We start from the raw sequence: 18,814 nt of genomic DNA on the forward strand, positions 1-18,814 counted from the left end.
ATGTGCTCCTTTTAAATGTTTTTCAATAGGCGTAAACCCCAGGTCCCAAGTATTCCTGATAATAGATTCCATATATCTACAATATTATATAAAAAGTACTGGTTAAAATACTACGTCCAATCGGTCTTAAAAATACCAAGAACAAGACCGATTGGACGTAGTATTTTAACCAGTACTTTTTCTTACTATACTTTAAAATCTTTAAAATTTTCAGGCAAAAACATCCCATTTTACTTTTTCTTTTTTCTGTTCTCCGTATACAGTTCACAGAAGCTATCTTCCAGCTCTTCGGAATGGGAGCGGCAATTTCTGTGACTTCCGGCGCATGTGCAGTTGTGTCCGGATAGGAAGATTGCTTCAAATACGCATGCGCCGATACGGCAATCGCATTCCGAAGATTATTAAAGAGAAGAAGATGGCTGCCGTGAACTCCGCTGGACATTACCCCCAATGAGGGGTAAGTAAGAACTTAGGGGCATTTGCCTGTGGGTAGCAGTTAGGCTGGGGGGAGGAGGAGGGAGGGGGTCTATGTAGGGTAGGGGGGGGTTGGGATTTTTTTTACTTTAGGGTTTAATTCTCCTTTAACCCCAGACGTACCAGTATATTCACTACAGAAAGAGGATAATCAGCATTTTAACCCCAGACTGACAGTATAATCAGTGTAGAAATGGCTAGTGAGCACCCCATTTATAGCTAGACTAAGCAGCAAAAGCAGTGCCAACAACTGAGCACTCCATTAATTCAAACATACCAGTAATCCCTTTTTAAACTGATTTGGAGGATTTCTGTCTTAACTTTGTTGTGTACAATGTAATGGGATTTATTCTGCTTTCTGTAAATTATAGGAATGAATGTGGGCTACAGCTGAACTAATGGCTTTCCTCTATGGAAGGAACACAACATTCTTCATGCCTGCAGCAGTTTTGGCATCTCTAAGCCTACTGACTTGCTGAATTCCTTCCCAGTGACCTTCAGGTGTCTATATAACAAACTGGAGCTGATTGGCAAATCTTTGTCCCGGTATCTACAACAACTGCCTGCTGATTGGCTGAACATTTCTCTAGCCAGCACTTCCTTGAAATCAGAGGCCCTGTGACAGTTGGGAGTTTTTTTGCCTTTAGAAAAACAGCAGCAGCTTCTTCCTTCCCTAATAAATGCATTTTGGTGTTAAAATTATGTTCACGGGACAGTTATAATTCAACAGGGGTGGATAGATTAACGGCCGACCCCTCTCATCCACCAGGGTTATATGTTCCAGTTGCCTAGTGGTGCATAGCAGGAACAGTAGTCAGTTTCAAACCAGCTGATTAAAATGGATGATTAAAATGGATGCTCTGCTTTTTCTGGGAGCCAATAAGTAAAAAAAAAGCTATTAAAGCTAAAGAATCACCATCTGAGAGACGCGCCAATTGCAGCACCGCCTCAGTTACTTTCCTTAGACTGAACTCATGCAGCGCTGAGGGGCTTATGGAAAACAACCTGTGTTTAAACTACACTACATGAATTGGCACAAAGTTGCACTCAGCAGCTCACTGAATTCTTTTTATTCGCACCCATTAGTTCACTTGCACTTTTGTCCAGGGACTCTATAATCAGACATAAATTCAAAATAGGAATTCCAAAATGATATTATTTTAAAGAAACAAACATATCTTTTTCCTCCATTATGAAAACGTGGATTTGCAAATTACAGGTCCAAGGAAATTCAAGAAAATTCCAGGCGAAATCTCACCCTTGATCTGAGGATGAATCCATTATATTTCTTGCACCTCCGAGGTACTTTCTACTTACTGTACAGTATATATACAATGCATAAATTATCTAATATGTTATTACACGTCAGATGGATGGTGTGACTGAATAATATCTTGATTGAAACAGGCAACTTGTCAGCTTACACATAATAATAATAAGGATTATTATTTCAGACTGCTGTGAACAACTTTGGGCATGGGGCTGCTAAACCTTTGAGCTGATACAATAAGAACAGAATATAAAATACAGCATTTCCAGACATTTTTAGTTTTCCTTTAAAGACACATGGCTAATCAAAAGTTGTTTCACATTTACCTAATTGGCTATTTAATTATGAATGGTCCCTAACATATAAATGAATGTTTTCCAAGTAAGCATTCTATAACTGCTTAAACTCATTCCCAGTTTTACACTCCTCTGCTCTACGTGCTCCCTCTGCTGTCCATATCACACACTTGGGTAGATCATTGAGAGGAGACAGGAGTTGCAGCTGTCACTTTATATTCAGTGTTTAAGTCACTTGCAGACTGAAGAGATTTTAACCACTGATTCAGACTCTACAGGCACCCGTGTATGGCCAGCATTGTGGCTGCCTCCATTGTGTCAACAAAGTACTCTAGGATTTCAGACTATACATTCAATATGAAATATATTTTTTATTTATTGTATTTTAATCAATATTACAGAACTTTTCATTTTATTATAATCACAGAACATTTCAGAAGCATCACAGCGAGGTCTTTTTCCAACTTCATCTATCATGTTACTTTGTGTCAGATGATTCCACCGTATCCAAGGGTTGTTCTACATCTGTGAATGGTGTATTCATAAAGTCTTCTACATTTTGCTTATAATATTCAAAGTATTTTGCAGTTACACAGAAACATCCTGCTCCGACCAAAGCCATAAATGGACAAATGTAGAGAATAAATTCCATTGCGTGATTCCGTATCAGGTCAGATTCTGAGTAGTTTATCTTCATAAATTTAAAAATCTATTGGAAAATAAATATGGTATGTGTTATAATGCGGCATTTGCTGAGAATTCAATTTTATATATATATATAAATATATATATACACACACACACACACACACACACAATACACACACATTTCCAGCTGACAAAAAAAGGTTATTAACCCTATTTACTAGAGATTGCAATTTTTCAAAAACTAAACAGCCACTTACCCATAAATGTTCTTTCTCGCCTCCTTCTTTTCCAAGCAATCCTATTATTGACTTTTCAGTAAATGACCAAGAGCGGCGGTTTGGATACACTACCATCTGGGGAAAGAGAACAAAATGCAATAGGGTGTAAGATTTTGGCAACTATAGGTGACCCAAGATAACAATTAGGGGCACATTTACTTAGCTTGAGTGAAGGAATAGAAGAAAAAAATCTTTGAATTTCAAATTGGCTACTTCTACCTTAGACTACGAATTGAACTATTCGAACTAAAAATCATTCGACTATTCGACCATTCGATAGTCGAAGTACTGTTTCTTTCTAGCAATTTTCTGATCGAAGGAATTTCGATTTAATCGTTCGATTTTTCCTAGGATCGATCGATCAAAGTAATTAACCCTCGATATTCGACCATTAGTAAATGTGCCCCTTAGTGTACAACGCCTTTATCTAAATTTTGCCTGATGCATTATTCCTTTTCTTACGAAAATTTTCTGTGATACTGCAGCCATATACAACTGCAAATATCATACTCCAGATCTCTGGTGCTCATGCCTTTATTATAATACATGCACACGTATAATTTCAAAAGGGTAAGTGTGCACCGACTATTGACCACAGAGGGAACCATGTAATTACCACCAAGTCAAAGGTGGCAGTTGCACCAGGGTTTCCCTGCATCAATATGCACTGAAATGAGCCTTATAGAGTTGATCTGAACCCTACACCCCATTCAGTTTTACATACATTAGCTCAGCTAACACCTTTGTAAGCATTTTGGTGGGATCATTTGGGGGGGGGGTGAGTCCAAGAAGAAAAATACATTACCATGATGATTTCGTTGATAAGGACCTTGTTCATAGCCAAACAAATCCCATTTAGGAAGAAGAGAATCTGTTGAGAAAAAGTGAGGACAGTTAGGTTGAATGAAGTTCATCTTATAGAATGTATAGTTACAATGCTCTAACAGTTTACATAAAGTAGTAATGCAATTGTAAAACTTACTTGGGATACGACAGAACTAATTCCTACAAAAAATAATCCAAAGCACATAAGTGGGACAGAGACCAGAAGTGCTACGATACACACAACTGGCTCTCCATGTGGATTCCGCTTTTTATAATGTGCATTGATCTTCACGCCGAGAATAATGCCGATTGCAGTAGCAAGACATTTGCACAATCCGTAGATCAATCTAAAAATAAGAAGAGAGATTATTGTTGGTTAAACATGCAACCTTTTCGGTTTTGGAAATAATCATTTCAAGGAAGCTGCAACCATCTGAACTTGTATGAAGTAAAACAAGTAAGTAATTGGAGAAAGTTAATTGCAGACACATTAAAATCTACAAGTCCAATATATATTTGTGTGTAATAGAACAGAATTTGGCAAGTAGAGAAGGAAACGGGGTTTTACCTGTCATCGAAGGTGCAGTCAACTGTCAGACAAGGCTGGTGATTATTTGACATCATGCGAGCATTTCTCAGTACATTCGGAGCATATGTATACATGCTATTAGTAATGAACATACTAGCTGCATAACCCAAAACAGCAAAGACCAAACAGCGGCTGAAAGAAGAGAAATGATATGGATTACAATAAGGGACATTACTTGACTTGATTTCATGCATCACTGATACTCGACTAATACCTCCAAAATTTTAATTGACCCCATTTCTATCGAGTAAGGCGTAAATTATGATCGCTACGAAGCTCATATTTTGACTTTTTCTGCATGTTTTTAAAAGCACCCTAATACTGGAAATCGTATAAGTGGTATTTTTCTGTCCATTCCATTCATTTAATTTGAAATAAGATCATTCATATACATGAGCTCAAGCAAAAACTATAATAATTGAAACAGGAATCTCTCACATCTAAAGGGAGAATCTGTTGAGAATAATATGAGGTACTGCCATTCTGGGGGGTGTTACTAACACTTTAATTTACTCAGTGTTATAACTGTGTTCATACACGGGCTTAGCTAATATATGCCTGTCTAACAGATGCCAGACCAAACATAAAAGATAAAGAGATACTCACTTTAAAATCAGATCAAAAATATCAGAGTAAACTTTAGTTCTCTTCTGATATATTTCAGCCTTCAACATAAAACCACCTCGACCTGGCTTTCTCATCACTGCTGCTAGAAGCACAAGAGCCACCACATCAAGTACAGGTGCAATCTGTTTCCAAATAAAAATAAATATCAGTTATGTGACCCAGCATATGAGAATAGAGAATATATTTCTCAAAATGTGAAATAAAGCCCCCAGCAGATTAACAGAGTGAAATGTTGCCACTGTCTCTTCATTCCTGTGCATTTTTAAGCATATTTATTATAGGGTGTAAGTGAGAGTTTACTCACTTTACCTCAAAAAATCTCTTACAAGTAAATACCGAGAATGGAATCGTCTCCAGGACCTGTGGCGAGTTCTATATCAAAGTTTGAGAAGTATGCCCCTTCATGTTTGCAAGGTAATGATATGATTTTATACTGGTATATATATAATAGCACCCCAGCCTTTAATACCTCCATATATATTTCTCTTACCCGCAGTGCCATACGCCAGTCGGTTCCTATTACGCTGGCTACATACGTTCCAATAAAGGTCCCCGCAAAACTGTAAAAACAAAAAAAAGGACAGGGTTAAAGTAAAGTAAGTGGCAGTAAGTGGAATTATTTTCTATCAGCTTAGACTCTCATTATTATATAAACTCACAGGAAGATATAGGAAGAAGAGCATTTAGGGGCTTACAGTTGCCATGCTAGAATGCAGATTGTACAGAAAAAAAGTCCTAACAATCTTAGATACAAAAATGGGTACTTACGTTCCAATAGTGTTGAGAATGTAAAGTAAGGTCAGCATTTTACGTCGTTGGTCAGTATCAAAAAGTTCTGCTACCAGCATTGGAGCAGCAGCTAAATAATGGCTTTTTACGGATTCCATGAGACTTCGAAGTAACACAAACGTCCAGAATGACTAAAGAATCAGAAAGATACAAATTAAAAACTCATGCATTGATAGGATACAGAGTGAACAAAATGAATTGCTGTGTAGGTACTGTCTTTATATGTGTAGTGAATTGAAATGCCATTGGCTGTCATAAACAGATTATTACCTTCTCTGAAACTAAAGTACTGCCAATGCCGAACATGACCATTACGGCGACAATTCCTGATATTACTCTTAGTCCGGTGAAGGTACTCCAGAAATAAAATAATATCGGGGCCATGGTTGCACAGCTGCCAACAAACACTATATAGAGGGGAGAAAAGAAGACTGTGAGATGCCAATTGCAAATAACAAGATATACATGAAACTATAGATTCATTAGGTAGCAGTTTATAGTAATAAGTATAATGACAGATAGGATGATATGATAGTATCTTAAACAACAGATATGAGAAATTAAAGCATTAGAGATAATGGCAAACAAAGAATTTTAGAAGAATGATGCAAATAAACCATATATTACTTAGAGTTATAACTGACGAATAAAAGTCCGTTATTTCGAATTCCTCTTCTATGTAGGGACGGACAGCTAAAAAACAAATTGGAGAAAGAAGAGAAAGAAATTAGGATTTTGGTTGGTTCAAATGCAGACATTATACTCTGATATATCAGACGTCTTGGATTCTAAAGTAAATAAGTCCAAACTTACATTTATAAATGATGTTGTCCGTATTACTCACTGCCATAAGGAAAGCAAGTGCAATAATAAGAAGTATTGAGCAACATTTGCCGAGTTTAGGGAAATCCGGTTCATCAAGCTTTTCATCCTGTTTTTCAATATCCGCTTTTTCAAAAAAGTACTGATCTGTTTCATGTTGGATGCGCTTTGAACTGATAAAATAAGCGAATCTAAAGATTTTGTCATATATGTAGTTGTAAATTGTTTGAATTATTTGCCAAATGATTCTGAAATGACAAGAGAAAAGATATCAGTGGTTATGAAATAAAAAAACCCATAAAAGGCAATATTCACATTTCCATTGTATAATATCTGCTGTACTGTATATTAGCTACCTGTAATGTGATCTAAACATCTGTATTGTCAATAACAGGCTCACATTGACTCTATTTTCCAACGTATTCCAACTTAAGCTATCAGTTAATACATACAGGTACTTTCTGTTCCACTAACCATAAAAATAAATCATTAAGATTTGTGTACAGTAGAAGTGAAAATTTGTTTGTAGCAACAACAAAAAAAGGTGTAGAGTCCTGAATCGTTCTTCGGCTAAAAGAACCATATTCACTAATAATTTATCTTCTGCCTTGTTTAGGCCAAGTTTGAAGTAATAGTTATTTCTTTTTTCCCAGCCAAGGGTTTGTACCATTACAGACAACAAAATACAGTTCTAACCCAGCTTCTATTTGGCTGCCAGACAATGTGGATAAACTAGTAGATATTACATTGCCAATATTAAAAAGCCACACAGACTATATACTATATATATACATATACTGTACAAATATGTGTGTAAAAATGAATACAAGAATGATCACTATTTAGTATTTTTGCCGCTTTAATTGAAAAGATCAGCTAAACCTATAACCAACCTCTCACTGGTAAGAAACCCAGAGGGTGGTATATTGTAAACCATATGAACAGCATAGAAATCCCCCCAAAAATAAAATCTTCAAATTTTTATTGACAGTACAATACACTGAAGCTAAAACACCTTTTAAAATAAATAGAGTTCCCCAAATCAAATTTTCGGATCACTTTGTACCCATGATGACATTATAATGCTGTCCCAATTCCAAGATATAATTAATCCTTATTGGAAGCAAAACCAGCCTATTGGGTTTATTTAATGTTTAAATGAATTTCTAGTAGACTTAAGGCATGAAGACCCAAATTACGGAAAGATCCGTTATCTGGAAAAACCCAGGTCCTGAGCATTCTGGATAACAGGTCCGATACCTGTATGCTTAAATCCATTTCATACATGCCAACAGGCTAAAGCCTATATGTACTATATCCTAAACATCTCTATACTATAGCTAAACCCTGGTTTTATTTTCTACTTATAAAATATACTTATAAAATATATATAAACGTATACATGTCTATAAAATTGGTTATTTGATGCTAAGAATTTCATTATTATGATAAAAAGAGCAGTTACTTACAGAATAAACATGTTGTTATGTGTTCTTGTTGAGATTTAAATAACAATGATCTCTCATCAACAGGCTAAGAGCAAAGCCTTCGTAGTTTGTGATGATGTCACAATGGCCTGCTGTTTATTGTGATGATGTCACACAGAGATTGTGATGATGTCATAATGGATTGCTATTTGTTGTGATGATGTCACTCTTGGTTGCTATAGAAACCCATAGCCTGCTTAATCAGGGTTACTACAGGTCAATGAACTGTAGTAGAACTGTAGTAGAAATAGAAAAGCCAACTATAACAGGGTCTGCTTCAACACTGGATTAAAACAAACATGGATTCAGGAATGTAAAATAAAAATGTCTCATCAGCAGGCAAAGAAATGTATCATTTACAGCCCAGCGGCAACATTTCAACTGTATTTCCTCTGACACTGACCCCACATTTCAGAGAAAAGTGTCTTTTACTAAGCAATACTTCAAATATGGGTTTAGTTCTTGAATTGGATCTTGAAAGATTTTTCTACAAAGCCAACAGCGTGATCTGTTAACATCATTTTGACAGTTTGGAAATCCCAACTGGCCATGGTGGCTGTGTAATACAATGTGGGCACTGGATTGTAAACTGCACTGGGGCAGTGACCGATGTGAATGATGTATAATAAGTGGAAGGTGCTGCACAATATACCAGCACCATATGAATAAAAATGAATAATGACAATATACTTGCTATGACAGACTGGGCCTTTTATCACTGTTCTGAAGAATTACCCAGGGGAAAAACCTTACATAAGGCAATAACAATGGAAGTGAAAAGGGAGGTGTTTTCCTGGTGCTTTTTCATTCGTTCTTTAGGCCGTTGCACATTGAAACACGCAAGCAGCTAGCAGTTTGCTTATGCTTATGACGAAGTGGTTTGGTCCACGAAACGTGTGAAGCGTGTTAAGTTTGTGCGCTCTATGATTTTAAAAATGTTTGAACAATAAACGAGTGTTTTTAGCCCGGTAAGTGCTCCGTGTCTTGGAGATTTTCATTCAGCTAGCAGTTTGGGAAAGGACAATTTGAGTTCACAATGAAAGATATGGGTTCCATATTGAAAAGGCACAGTATGTGAGCAGCAAGGATAGGGGCAGGCAAACATAGAAGCTATAAAACTGGGTATAAACTGTGGTTATGTCCGAAAATGAGCAGATCCTTTTCCTATACACATCAGGATAGAATATTGCACTCATCAGGAATATGGGCAAACAAATTTGAGTGCTCCCATGTTGATATTCTGTCTGTTGAACTAAGGTTGTTATTTTTTTTTTCGTGTGCAACAAATGGTTCGGGATTCAGCCTTTTCCAGCAAGATTCAGCCGAATCCAAGTGCCTGGCGGAACTGAATCTGAAAAATCACGTGACTTTTCGTCAAAATTTTTTAACCACATTCGCAGCATGTGGTTCTCTTTCCCTCTTTTACCCCTAATTTACATATTCATTTACGGTTCAGATTTGGTTTGGTATTTGGTCAAATCTTTCACAAAGTATTCAGGATTGGGCCAAATCATAAAATAGTGGATTTGTTGTGTCCCTATTTATATCAAACACTGCAGAACTACCATTTGCCCCTTGCCTACCCTTTCAGTAACTAAAGCAAGCTAGGGAATGTCATCCTAAAGGATAATAGTAAAGTGAATTATACTTTAAAGTGGTGTAACACTGTTAGGGGCCCACCGATTTAGGGGCCACCGATTTAGGGGCCCTAGTAAGTAGTATATATATATATCATTTTAATACACTGGAATTAAGATTTATTTAGGGGCAGATTTACTTAGGGTCGAATATCGAGGGTTAATTAACCCTCGATATTCGACTGCCGAATGTAAATCCTTCAACTTCAAATATCGAAGTCGAAGGATTTACCGCAATTCGAACGATTGAACGAAAGATTTTAATCCATCAATCGAACGATTTTTCTTCGATCAAAAAACATAAGAAAGCCTATGGGGACCTTCCCCATAGGCTAACATGGCACCTCGGTAGGTTTTAGGTGGCGAACTAGGGGGTCGAGACAGTACTTCGACTATCGAATGGTCGAACGATTTTTAGTTCAAATCGTTCGAGTCGAAGGTCGAAGTAGCCCATTCGATGGTCGAAGTAGCCAAAAAAAAAACATTCGAAATTCGAACTATTTTTCCTTCTATTCCTTCACCGAGCTAAGTTAATGGGTCCCTATATGTAGATTGTCATAATTTGGTTTACTCAACATATTGTTGAAGGTAAAAAAATTTTTTTTAGTGAGACAAAAATGAATACCCTCCAGACATTTATTGGTTGCATAAGGATTCAGTCAATACCTGCTGAACCCACTTTTAGCGCAGAGCTGTATTGGTATCTTGGTGGATGTTGAACTTTCCGCAGCCTAAAATACATTTTTCTCTAAAATCGCCTCATGTTCAACTCCATGTGTCATGCTTTCCATCCTGACCATTTTTTGAGTGCCTGCCAAAGAACAGCATTCCTGCAACAAGAAGCAACTAACAGCACTCTTCCCCAGCAGACACAAAAACAATGTCAATATTTTAAAATACATTAAACAAGTTTCGACTACAATGAACTTGAAACCCCTTCCTAGGCTCACAAGGCAGAACCTCAGAACGACACTTATCCAATGTTACTGATACTTTGTGTGCATCGTGAGTGGCACACATGCTAACAATTAGCAGACAGTGTGCCCTTTAGTAGGCATCTCTGCACTGATCTGGCCCACTAGAAGCCTGTGTTTGTAATGCCAGATGCAATGCTTGTGGCAGGCTCTACTAGCACAGTGGCAGTTGTGGGGAACTCTGGGGGATTTACTGGGAGATTTATTCTGTAGAAGACAGTACAATTCTAAATGTTTTAATTGTATTTGTCTCTTGTTTTATGGATTTTGTTTGTCTTTGGTGGAATACGGTTGTAGTAGAAAAGGTGCGTGTGCAGGGAGCTTGTCTCTAAATACTGTATTTGTTTTTTCCATTTGATTGCAGGTTTGATAGGTCCACCGGGCCAAAGGAAGGGAAACAGAAAGGGGCAATTCACCATTAAATGAACTTGAGGGGGCGGGTTATTTATCAAAGTCTGAATTTATCTCAATATTTTCTGCTACAAACTCCGATCAAATCTGCTCTGGTTTTTCTACGTTTTTTTATTATTACATTTTCCTGAAAATTTGCCCTGTGGGAAAAAAAATAATCAGATTTTCACAATTTTTTCATCTGATTTTCACGATTTTTTTCCGAATTTCACCTGAAAACTCCGAAAACTTCGGGGTATTGCACAAAAGCCCAGCGGCACATCAAAAAATCATTGACTTATATGCACCTCGACAGGTATGAGATGCCGGATTTTCAGATTCAGACTTTTCCATCCTCAGGGGTTTAATAATTCCAAAAAATCGTGATTTTTAAAAGTCATATTTTATAAAAAAGAAATCACAAATTTTTCATGATTTTTGGCTTTCGGAGTTTAGTAAATAACCCCTCAGATATTCTGAGACAATTTGCAACATGTTTTTGTTTTTTTATGGTTTTTAAATTTTGGCAGCTAACTGGTTGTAAGGGATCAATTCAACCTAGCAACCAAGCACTGGACTAAATAAAAGACTGGGAAATGAGGGCCTGAATATAGAGATAAGTAATTAAAAGTTTCAATAACAATAAAGTTGTAGCCTCAGGGTTTTCAGCTGAAGGGGTCAGTGACTCCATCTGAAAGTTGGAAGGAGCTGGGCAAATAATTCAACTATAAAATAAATAAAATGGGACATTCTATCTAGAACATACTACAAGTTAAGGTAAAGGTGAAATACCCATTTAAGTACATAGGAGAGTGAAGATAAATCCAAACAAAGTGTACAGAATGGGAAATAAAATGTGTTTGCTATATATATAAAAGCACGTGTGGTCTCCTAGATGTTTGGGTGCACTGCCATTTTTCTTTTTTGTGTCTGTGCACAATGGGGTGCAGAAACTACTTGATCCACTACTGCTTACTGGTACTTATTAGCCAGGCACAATCATCTGGCAACTATAAGCCCAAATCCTAGAATCCACCCATGCTAGCAAAACAGAAAGTCACATTCAAACAAGGATTGAAAATAAGCTTTTATTACCAAAATTGCATTTGACCGTAACTATGCACCACTAAAATGTTCATCACATAATATTTTAGACCAATTTAAGGAACCGGTAACTGATTTTTTTTTCTTCATTTGTCTTTCCATGGGGGCCACAATGTGGTAAGTGCATTTCAAAATATATTCCAAACTGTATTATATCATAAAATTGTCTATTTAGCATTATGATATAGCACGAATTTGCTAAAACATCCGATACAAAATAGTTAATGTCCAAAAAGTTGCGTGAATCTGTAAGTATTCCTTTTTCTAGTAGCCCATTTTAATAGAATTTATTGCATTACAAATCTCTGAAGCGGACTGTACAAAAGTTATACATTGCACACACACAACATCTGAAACGGTTCATCTGAAAATACAGCTCTAAATATACAAGCTATACAGACGTGGAAAAGGAATGCTGGTTTTGTAATCACGACGATAAAAATAAAAATGTCCACTTGTGTTGTCGTACCTCAAGCCAGTGTTACTCTGCTGGTTATTGCAATGCAAAATAATAAGTGACATGAAACTCTGTAACTTCATTACACCACACAATTACATTTTCAGCTTCACCAGGCTGCATTTCCTTTGCCATGGTGCTCAGAACCGAAAAAAATATAGAACATAAAATACTTTATGATGATTATAAACATCATCTGCTGTGAGTGTAGGTAGGTTCGTTCTTGGGCCGAGTGAAAAATGCCATCTTCTCTCTGAAACACAAAACAAATGCATGATTTGGAGCGGCACATATAACAGATTTTGCCATTGCAATTTCTCTGATTGGGAAAAAGTGAAAACCTTGCCTCAGAGAGCACTTTGTTAGGGGCTGAAGAGAGCTGCCCCTGGAACTTGCTCTACCAGTCCAGATGTAAGAAGGTGTAATATAGACTTAATTCATGTAAATAGTTAAAGAAGAAGGAAAGCTACTGAGGCAGATTATTGGCAATATATTAGCCACAATAGTGCAAGCTATACCACTATATTGTTTCTGTAGAATGCTTATCTTTTATAAGTAAACAGTTCTAGAAGCTCTCTTTTTGCTTGTTTAAGATAGCAGCTGCCATATTAGCTTGGTGTAAAATAACTTCCTGCTTGAGTCTCCTCCTGCCCACTCATTGCTCTGGGCTCAGATTACAGCAGGGATGGAGGGGGAGAGGAGAAAACTGAGCATGCTCAAGTCCAAGTCCTAGAGGTTTAAGATGAAAGAAGGAAGTCTGATACAGAAGTCCATGTATACACAATAGAAGGAAATAAATCCTATTTTACTTTTGACAGAGGACTAAGAGCAGCAGGGTTTACTGGTGTATTTATATAGACCTTTCTAAAAAGCTTGCTTAGTTTTAACCTTTCCTTCGTCTTAAGGTAATATTTTAGTTCAGTCAGCAGGTGGCACCAACCCTTAAGGTTGTAAGGCAGTGAGGAGCAACAGACTCCCTCTTTAGCCTATGAAGGTCAACAGGCAGGACGACTTCAGAGCCAGACCAGGTAGGAGGATGTCGAAATTAGGAAAATTGGTGAGAGTCAATCAGGAAAGCCAGTTAAGGGCAAGCTGTGGCACTGACAAGTAGATCGTTTTTGGGTAGGACCCTGGTTAACTGTGCCCAGGCCCGGACTGACCATGTGCCTGTTCGGGCAAATGCCCGAAGGGCCGCTGCATTTACTGCTGAAATGGGCCGCTTTGTGGAGTCAGTCGCATGCCTCTCACTATTGTTCCCTCTGCGTGCAGTAACAGTTATCCGACGAAGTTACTGATCTGAAGCCCTCCCCAGGGCGGTATCTGTTTTCTTTTTTTTTTCCTGTGCGGGGAAGAGGGACTGGGAGAAGGAGCGCTCATTACAGTGCTGTAACTAAGGCTGGGAGGGGGGAGGTTCCTGAAGAGTCCCAGGCATTGCATGGTGACGGCTGCTTTATTTACGCCACTGCTCTCTGAGCTTCACAGATCCGAGCTGGGCTGTAGTCACAGATGCTGTGAGAGAAGCCTAGGTTAGTTTGTTTAGGAATGATGTAGAGCCTGTCAGATTGAATTTACAGCAGGGTTTAAACACGTGTGCTGGCCAGGTCTGCCCTGCCAGTGAATTTAGAGAGGCAGCACTCAGAGATAGGATGTTGTTAGAGCTGGACTGGAAGTTGATGCATTGCTGGGGAAACTTTAAGGGCTGGTTACCACTGCTGGCAAAGTGATTTTGAAATCCCCTGCATAATAGTGGGTTAATGAGAGGCAAAGAGAAAGGGTAATTACACAATAGAGGAATGAGGGCGGTCTAATGGGGTATCATGGGTGCTGCAGATTCATCCTCTCCCCCCCCCCCAGACTAGTGCAGAAAGAATTGCTGGCCCAGTAAGGCTACAAATCATATTTATTACACTGCCTTGTGAATTTTTAACTATTTCCTTGCTAGCAAAAATTCCAGTTTGTGCCATTCTTCTGCTATGCATTTTTGGGTATTTATGCATGGAATTGCCACTCTGCAATCCTGATGTGATTTATGGGGGGTATTTATTAATGGAAATGCCACAATGATTTCTGAGGGTATTTATACATAAATGTACATTTATATACAAACTATGGCAGCATAGCCATGCCCCTGTACTAAGCACAATTCAGCAGGAACAGCCCCCTAAGATTGCTCATAGTCTGTACAGAGATATACCAGAAAACCAGGTCAGCATAAGTATTCCCCTGTACTATTTACCATATAACAGGAAGGTTTGAGGGTAGTTGTTTAAAAATGCTCTTTAAATACACTGGGACTGATTTACTAACAGATGCTAAATTGCATCAGAGTGGTTCCCCATAAAAGCAATTTGGACCTTTACTTTAATTTTCAAGCCGTTGATTGATTTATATAGGCAACTGCATTGATGAATTATAGCATTTATGCCAGTATATCACAATTATTTTGAGGATCATTTATTTGCATACATCGAAGGTGAACAGACCCACAAAGTGGGACACCATATATACACTTTAACCAAATTTACAAGTGTGTCTTGTAAAGAGTACAAGAGCATTGTGTGTTTACACATGGGCTGCTTTGATTTTTTTTGCCCGGGCTGCTTTTTACTCCCAGTCCGGCTCTGACTGTGCCAGTTAGGGACTGGAGCATTGAGGTTAGGTTTGTGCCTTCCAGCTTTCTACTATGACATTCTTGTGAAAGCTGCTTACTAAAGTCTGGTTAAACGCATCACTTTGTAAGATGGCTATTTTCACAGGAAAAGCCTGTTAGCCACCTTTTTAGTCATGGGAGCCCATCAACCATGGATGTCCCCGTTAAACACAAGTTAATTAGTCCCACAACTGTTATGATCCAGGCTTTCAAAGTTGTCAACACGGGCTGAACATTTTGTGAGTGTCAGTGGCACTGCATGTGCTCAGCGTGAGACGCCAAGCCTTAGGGGTCCCAAAAATCATTCAAGCAGAAAATAAGGTTTGTCTGTCCAAAGAAGTTGGTGCTCAGAGCTGATTAATGATTCTACTGCAAAGCACAACTGGTTTCTGAGCTGCCAGTAATGCAAATCTGAATAAATGACTAATCATCCTAGTATTGCGACTTCTATAGTCTGTATATAGAGTATCTTGTAGACGGTCCCTGAACTCAGCCTAAAGAAATATGAGGACCTACTGGCCAGTGTCTCAGCAGACCCCTGGATTTTGCACTGTAGAGTAGGATTATACCACAGACTTTTCAAACAATAAAAACAAGTGTTGATATATATATATATATATATATATATATATATATATATATATAGATATATATTATATCTATATATATATAAATATATATATGGAGAGAGGGTTTATTTGGAAGAAGTTAAAAGGGGAATTTCACCTTTAAATCATTTCTTTAATACAGGTATGGGATCTGTTATCCGGAAACCCATTATCCAGAAAGTTTCGAATAACGGAATCACCATTTCCCATAGACTGCATTTTTATCTAAATTTTAAACATGATTTAATTTTCTCTTAATAATCTAGTGTACTTGATCCAGACTAACATATAATGAATCCTTATTGGAAGCAAAACCAGCCTATTTGGATTTATTTTAATGTTTACATAATTTCTAGTAGACTTAAGGTATGAGATTCCCAAATAACAGAAAGATCCATTCTCTGGAAAACCCCAGGTCCGAGCATTCTGAATAACAGTCCTATACCTGTATGTTAAATATTGGCCTAATCTTTTGATTTATCTTTATTTTTTAAAATGTATTTTTATAGTCGCACATGGCATAGAGGTGTAAAGAAACTATACAATAAGCAGGGCCAAACTTCAGTGAAAGCCTATTTTAATTCCTCTTATATCCCTTGTGTACATTCTGGTTCTCCTGGCATAACACCCTGAGGCATTATAGTAATACAGCACTTTACATAATACAAATCCCATAGGTGTATTTCATTAGACTCACCTGAATGACTGCACCTCCAAAGGCTCCTTGCTGCTCTGCCCTCGTAACCTGTGCACATCCTTTGCTGCTGCTCTCATCATCTTATCTGCTTGCATCTCGTATTTCTGCTCGATCTTCTGTACCTGGGTGGTTTTAGTGGTTAAATAACCATTAGTGCAACGAGAAAACAGAATGTGCCAATTCAAGCCTTTGTAGATGAATTTCACTAAGATGAACCCATGTATGAGTTGAATGAATATTCATAGTCCCTTGTTATTTTACTTTCCTTTATCAAGCACAGAGCTCTGTGTGCTAAAACTACAATCAGTTTATATTACAATAGCTCTATCTACTGATGAAACATATTCACTACACCAGTTGAAGTCTCAATCCTAAAAATGTTGTATTATTTTATGTTGTTCACCTTTGAATTAACTTTCCATATGATGTAGAGAGTTATATTCTGAGACAATAGCAGGTGGGGTTAATTATTTATTCTTTTAGGTTTTTGGGTTATTAGCTTCTTATTTAGCAGCTCTTCAGTTTGCAATTTCATCAGTCTGGCCCAGATAAATTTGCATTACAATGACAGTTTAATTAAAGGGGTTGTTCACCTTCAAATTAACTTTTTGCATGAGAGTGATATTCTGAGACAAAAACAGTAGCAGTTGGATTTCAATTTTTTAGTATTTGTGGTTTGGGTTATTTAGCTTCTAAAAAAGCAGCTCTACACTTGGCAATTTCATAAATCTGGTTTGCTAGGGTCCACGTTACCATATCTATGATGTAGAGAGTGATATTCTGAGACAATTTGCAGTTGGATTTCAGTTATTTATTATTTGTGGTTATTTAGAATCTATCAGCAGCTCTACGCTTGGCAATTTCATCAATCCGGTTGCTAGGGGTCCAAATTCAAATTCTGCAATATAACGAGAGTTTCAATTAAAGGGGTTGTTTGCCTTTGGAGTTAACGTTTAGTAGGATTGTAGAGGGTGATATTCTGAGACAATTGGCTATTGTTTCATTTTTTATTATTTGTGTCTTTTGAGTATTTTCGCTTTTTTATTCAGCACCTCTCCAGTTGGCAGTTTCATCAATCTGGTTGCTAGGGCCCGAGTTATCCTAGCAACCACACACCGATTTGATTAAGAGACTGGAACATGCAAAGGAGAGGGTCTGCATATTAAGATGTTTTATATAAAATGGCAATAGCCATACAGTTGTGGCCTTGCAGAGCATGTGTTTTAGATGCCAGTCAACTTAAAAAATAATGAAGGTGAATGAAAAGTTGCTTAGAATTAGCCATTCTATAACATACTAGTCGTAGATAACTAGTACATAGTTCACTTTAAACCAGTGTTGTTTTTCATTCTCCAGACAGACCACATGTATTTAATATATACGCCGGTATGGGACAATATATTTAGAACAGCAGAGGTCAATGAGTATGCCGGCAAATCTGAATCTTTATCAACAGCATAGTTTTTGCAGAGCATAAGTAACCGTATAGGTGTAAAAGAAATGACCACTTTGTCAAAGATACAGTAGGTTTAGTCCTCAAGCTTCCCAAAGCAAATTAGCCGCAGGAGTAATCCTTCACAGCAGTCTTCTCACAACACCCCACTCCTGCTTGTGAACCCCGTGAGCACAGAAGCCCCCTCCCCCTACGTAAGTGTACATCACTTCCCCGAGTATACTCCGACCACGCCGTCTGTATTGCTGCTCATAGCTGGTCCTCTGAGATAAATTACCGGCTCTAGTGTTTTCCCCAGCCACAACAAACCACTACTACTGTAAATGTTTATCAAAAACAGCGGACAGGTATCTTGAGGCATCAGCAGCCACAAGATCCACAGACCTCTTTTGTATAAAGCAAAGCATCAATATTGCTCCGCATTGCATTCCCTGTCATATAGCCTAATAGTGAGTTAGACAGGTGTCACTTAATAGGAGCTAGCAGATACCAAAATAAAAATCCCTCCCTCCTCTACCTCGACATAGACCCCCTCCCCAGCCTAAGTGTTACAGCGGGCAAGATGTCCCGTTGTACTTGAGCTGTTACCTCCTTGGGTGGAGAGTGTGCGAGGCATCGGGATGTTGCGAGCGGGAGCGGCGCATGCTTGTGATGACGCGGAATTCGAGGTGGAAGTGCTTGGTGGAATGAGACGTGCGCTTCAGCAATGTTTTCATGCGTGTGTGCGGCGTCTATTGTC

General features: G+C 38.0%; 1 protein-coding gene and 2 long non-coding RNA genes across 3 annotated transcripts; 1 reads left to right on the top strand and 2 right to left on the bottom strand.

Moving 5' to 3' along the window:
- Nucleotides 1–272: 272 nt before the first annotated feature.
- Nucleotides 273–2,572, top strand: LOC121401449. The gene is made up of 3 exons (XR_005966253.1): nt 273–457; nt 846–1,776; nt 2,468–2,572. It is a non-coding gene; the product is annotated as an uncharacterized LOC121401449 (long non-coding RNA).
- On the bottom strand, nt 2,392–7,760 carry LOC121401448 (protein spinster homolog 1-like). Its single transcript, XM_041586155.1, has 11 exons — nt 6,610–7,760; nt 6,424–6,489; nt 6,067–6,203; nt 5,776–5,927; nt 5,498–5,567; nt 4,987–5,129; nt 4,360–4,512; nt 3,949–4,138; nt 3,772–3,837; nt 2,946–3,041; nt 2,392–2,749 (listed from the first exon to the last, which is right to left on the bottom strand). The coding sequence occupies exons 1-11, from the start codon at nt 6,644–6,646 to the stop codon at nt 2,519–2,521; spliced, it is 1,341 nt and encodes a 446-aa protein (XP_041442089.1). The 5' UTR covers nt 6,647–7,760; the 3' UTR covers nt 2,392–2,518.
- Nucleotides 7,761–12,205: 4,445 nt separating this feature from the next.
- Nucleotides 12,206–16,749, bottom strand: LOC121401450. The gene is made up of 2 exons (XR_005966254.1): nt 16,623–16,749; nt 12,206–12,920 (listed from the first exon to the last, which is right to left on the bottom strand). It is a non-coding gene; the product is annotated as an uncharacterized LOC121401450 (long non-coding RNA).
- Nucleotides 16,750–18,814: the final 2,065 nt, after the last annotated feature.

Source organism: Xenopus laevis, chromosome 3L, assembly GCF_017654675.1.
Source record: "Xenopus laevis strain J_2021 chromosome 3L, Xenopus_laevis_v10.1, whole genome shotgun sequence".
Taxonomy (NCBI): domain Eukaryota; kingdom Metazoa; phylum Chordata; class Amphibia; order Anura; family Pipidae; genus Xenopus; species Xenopus laevis.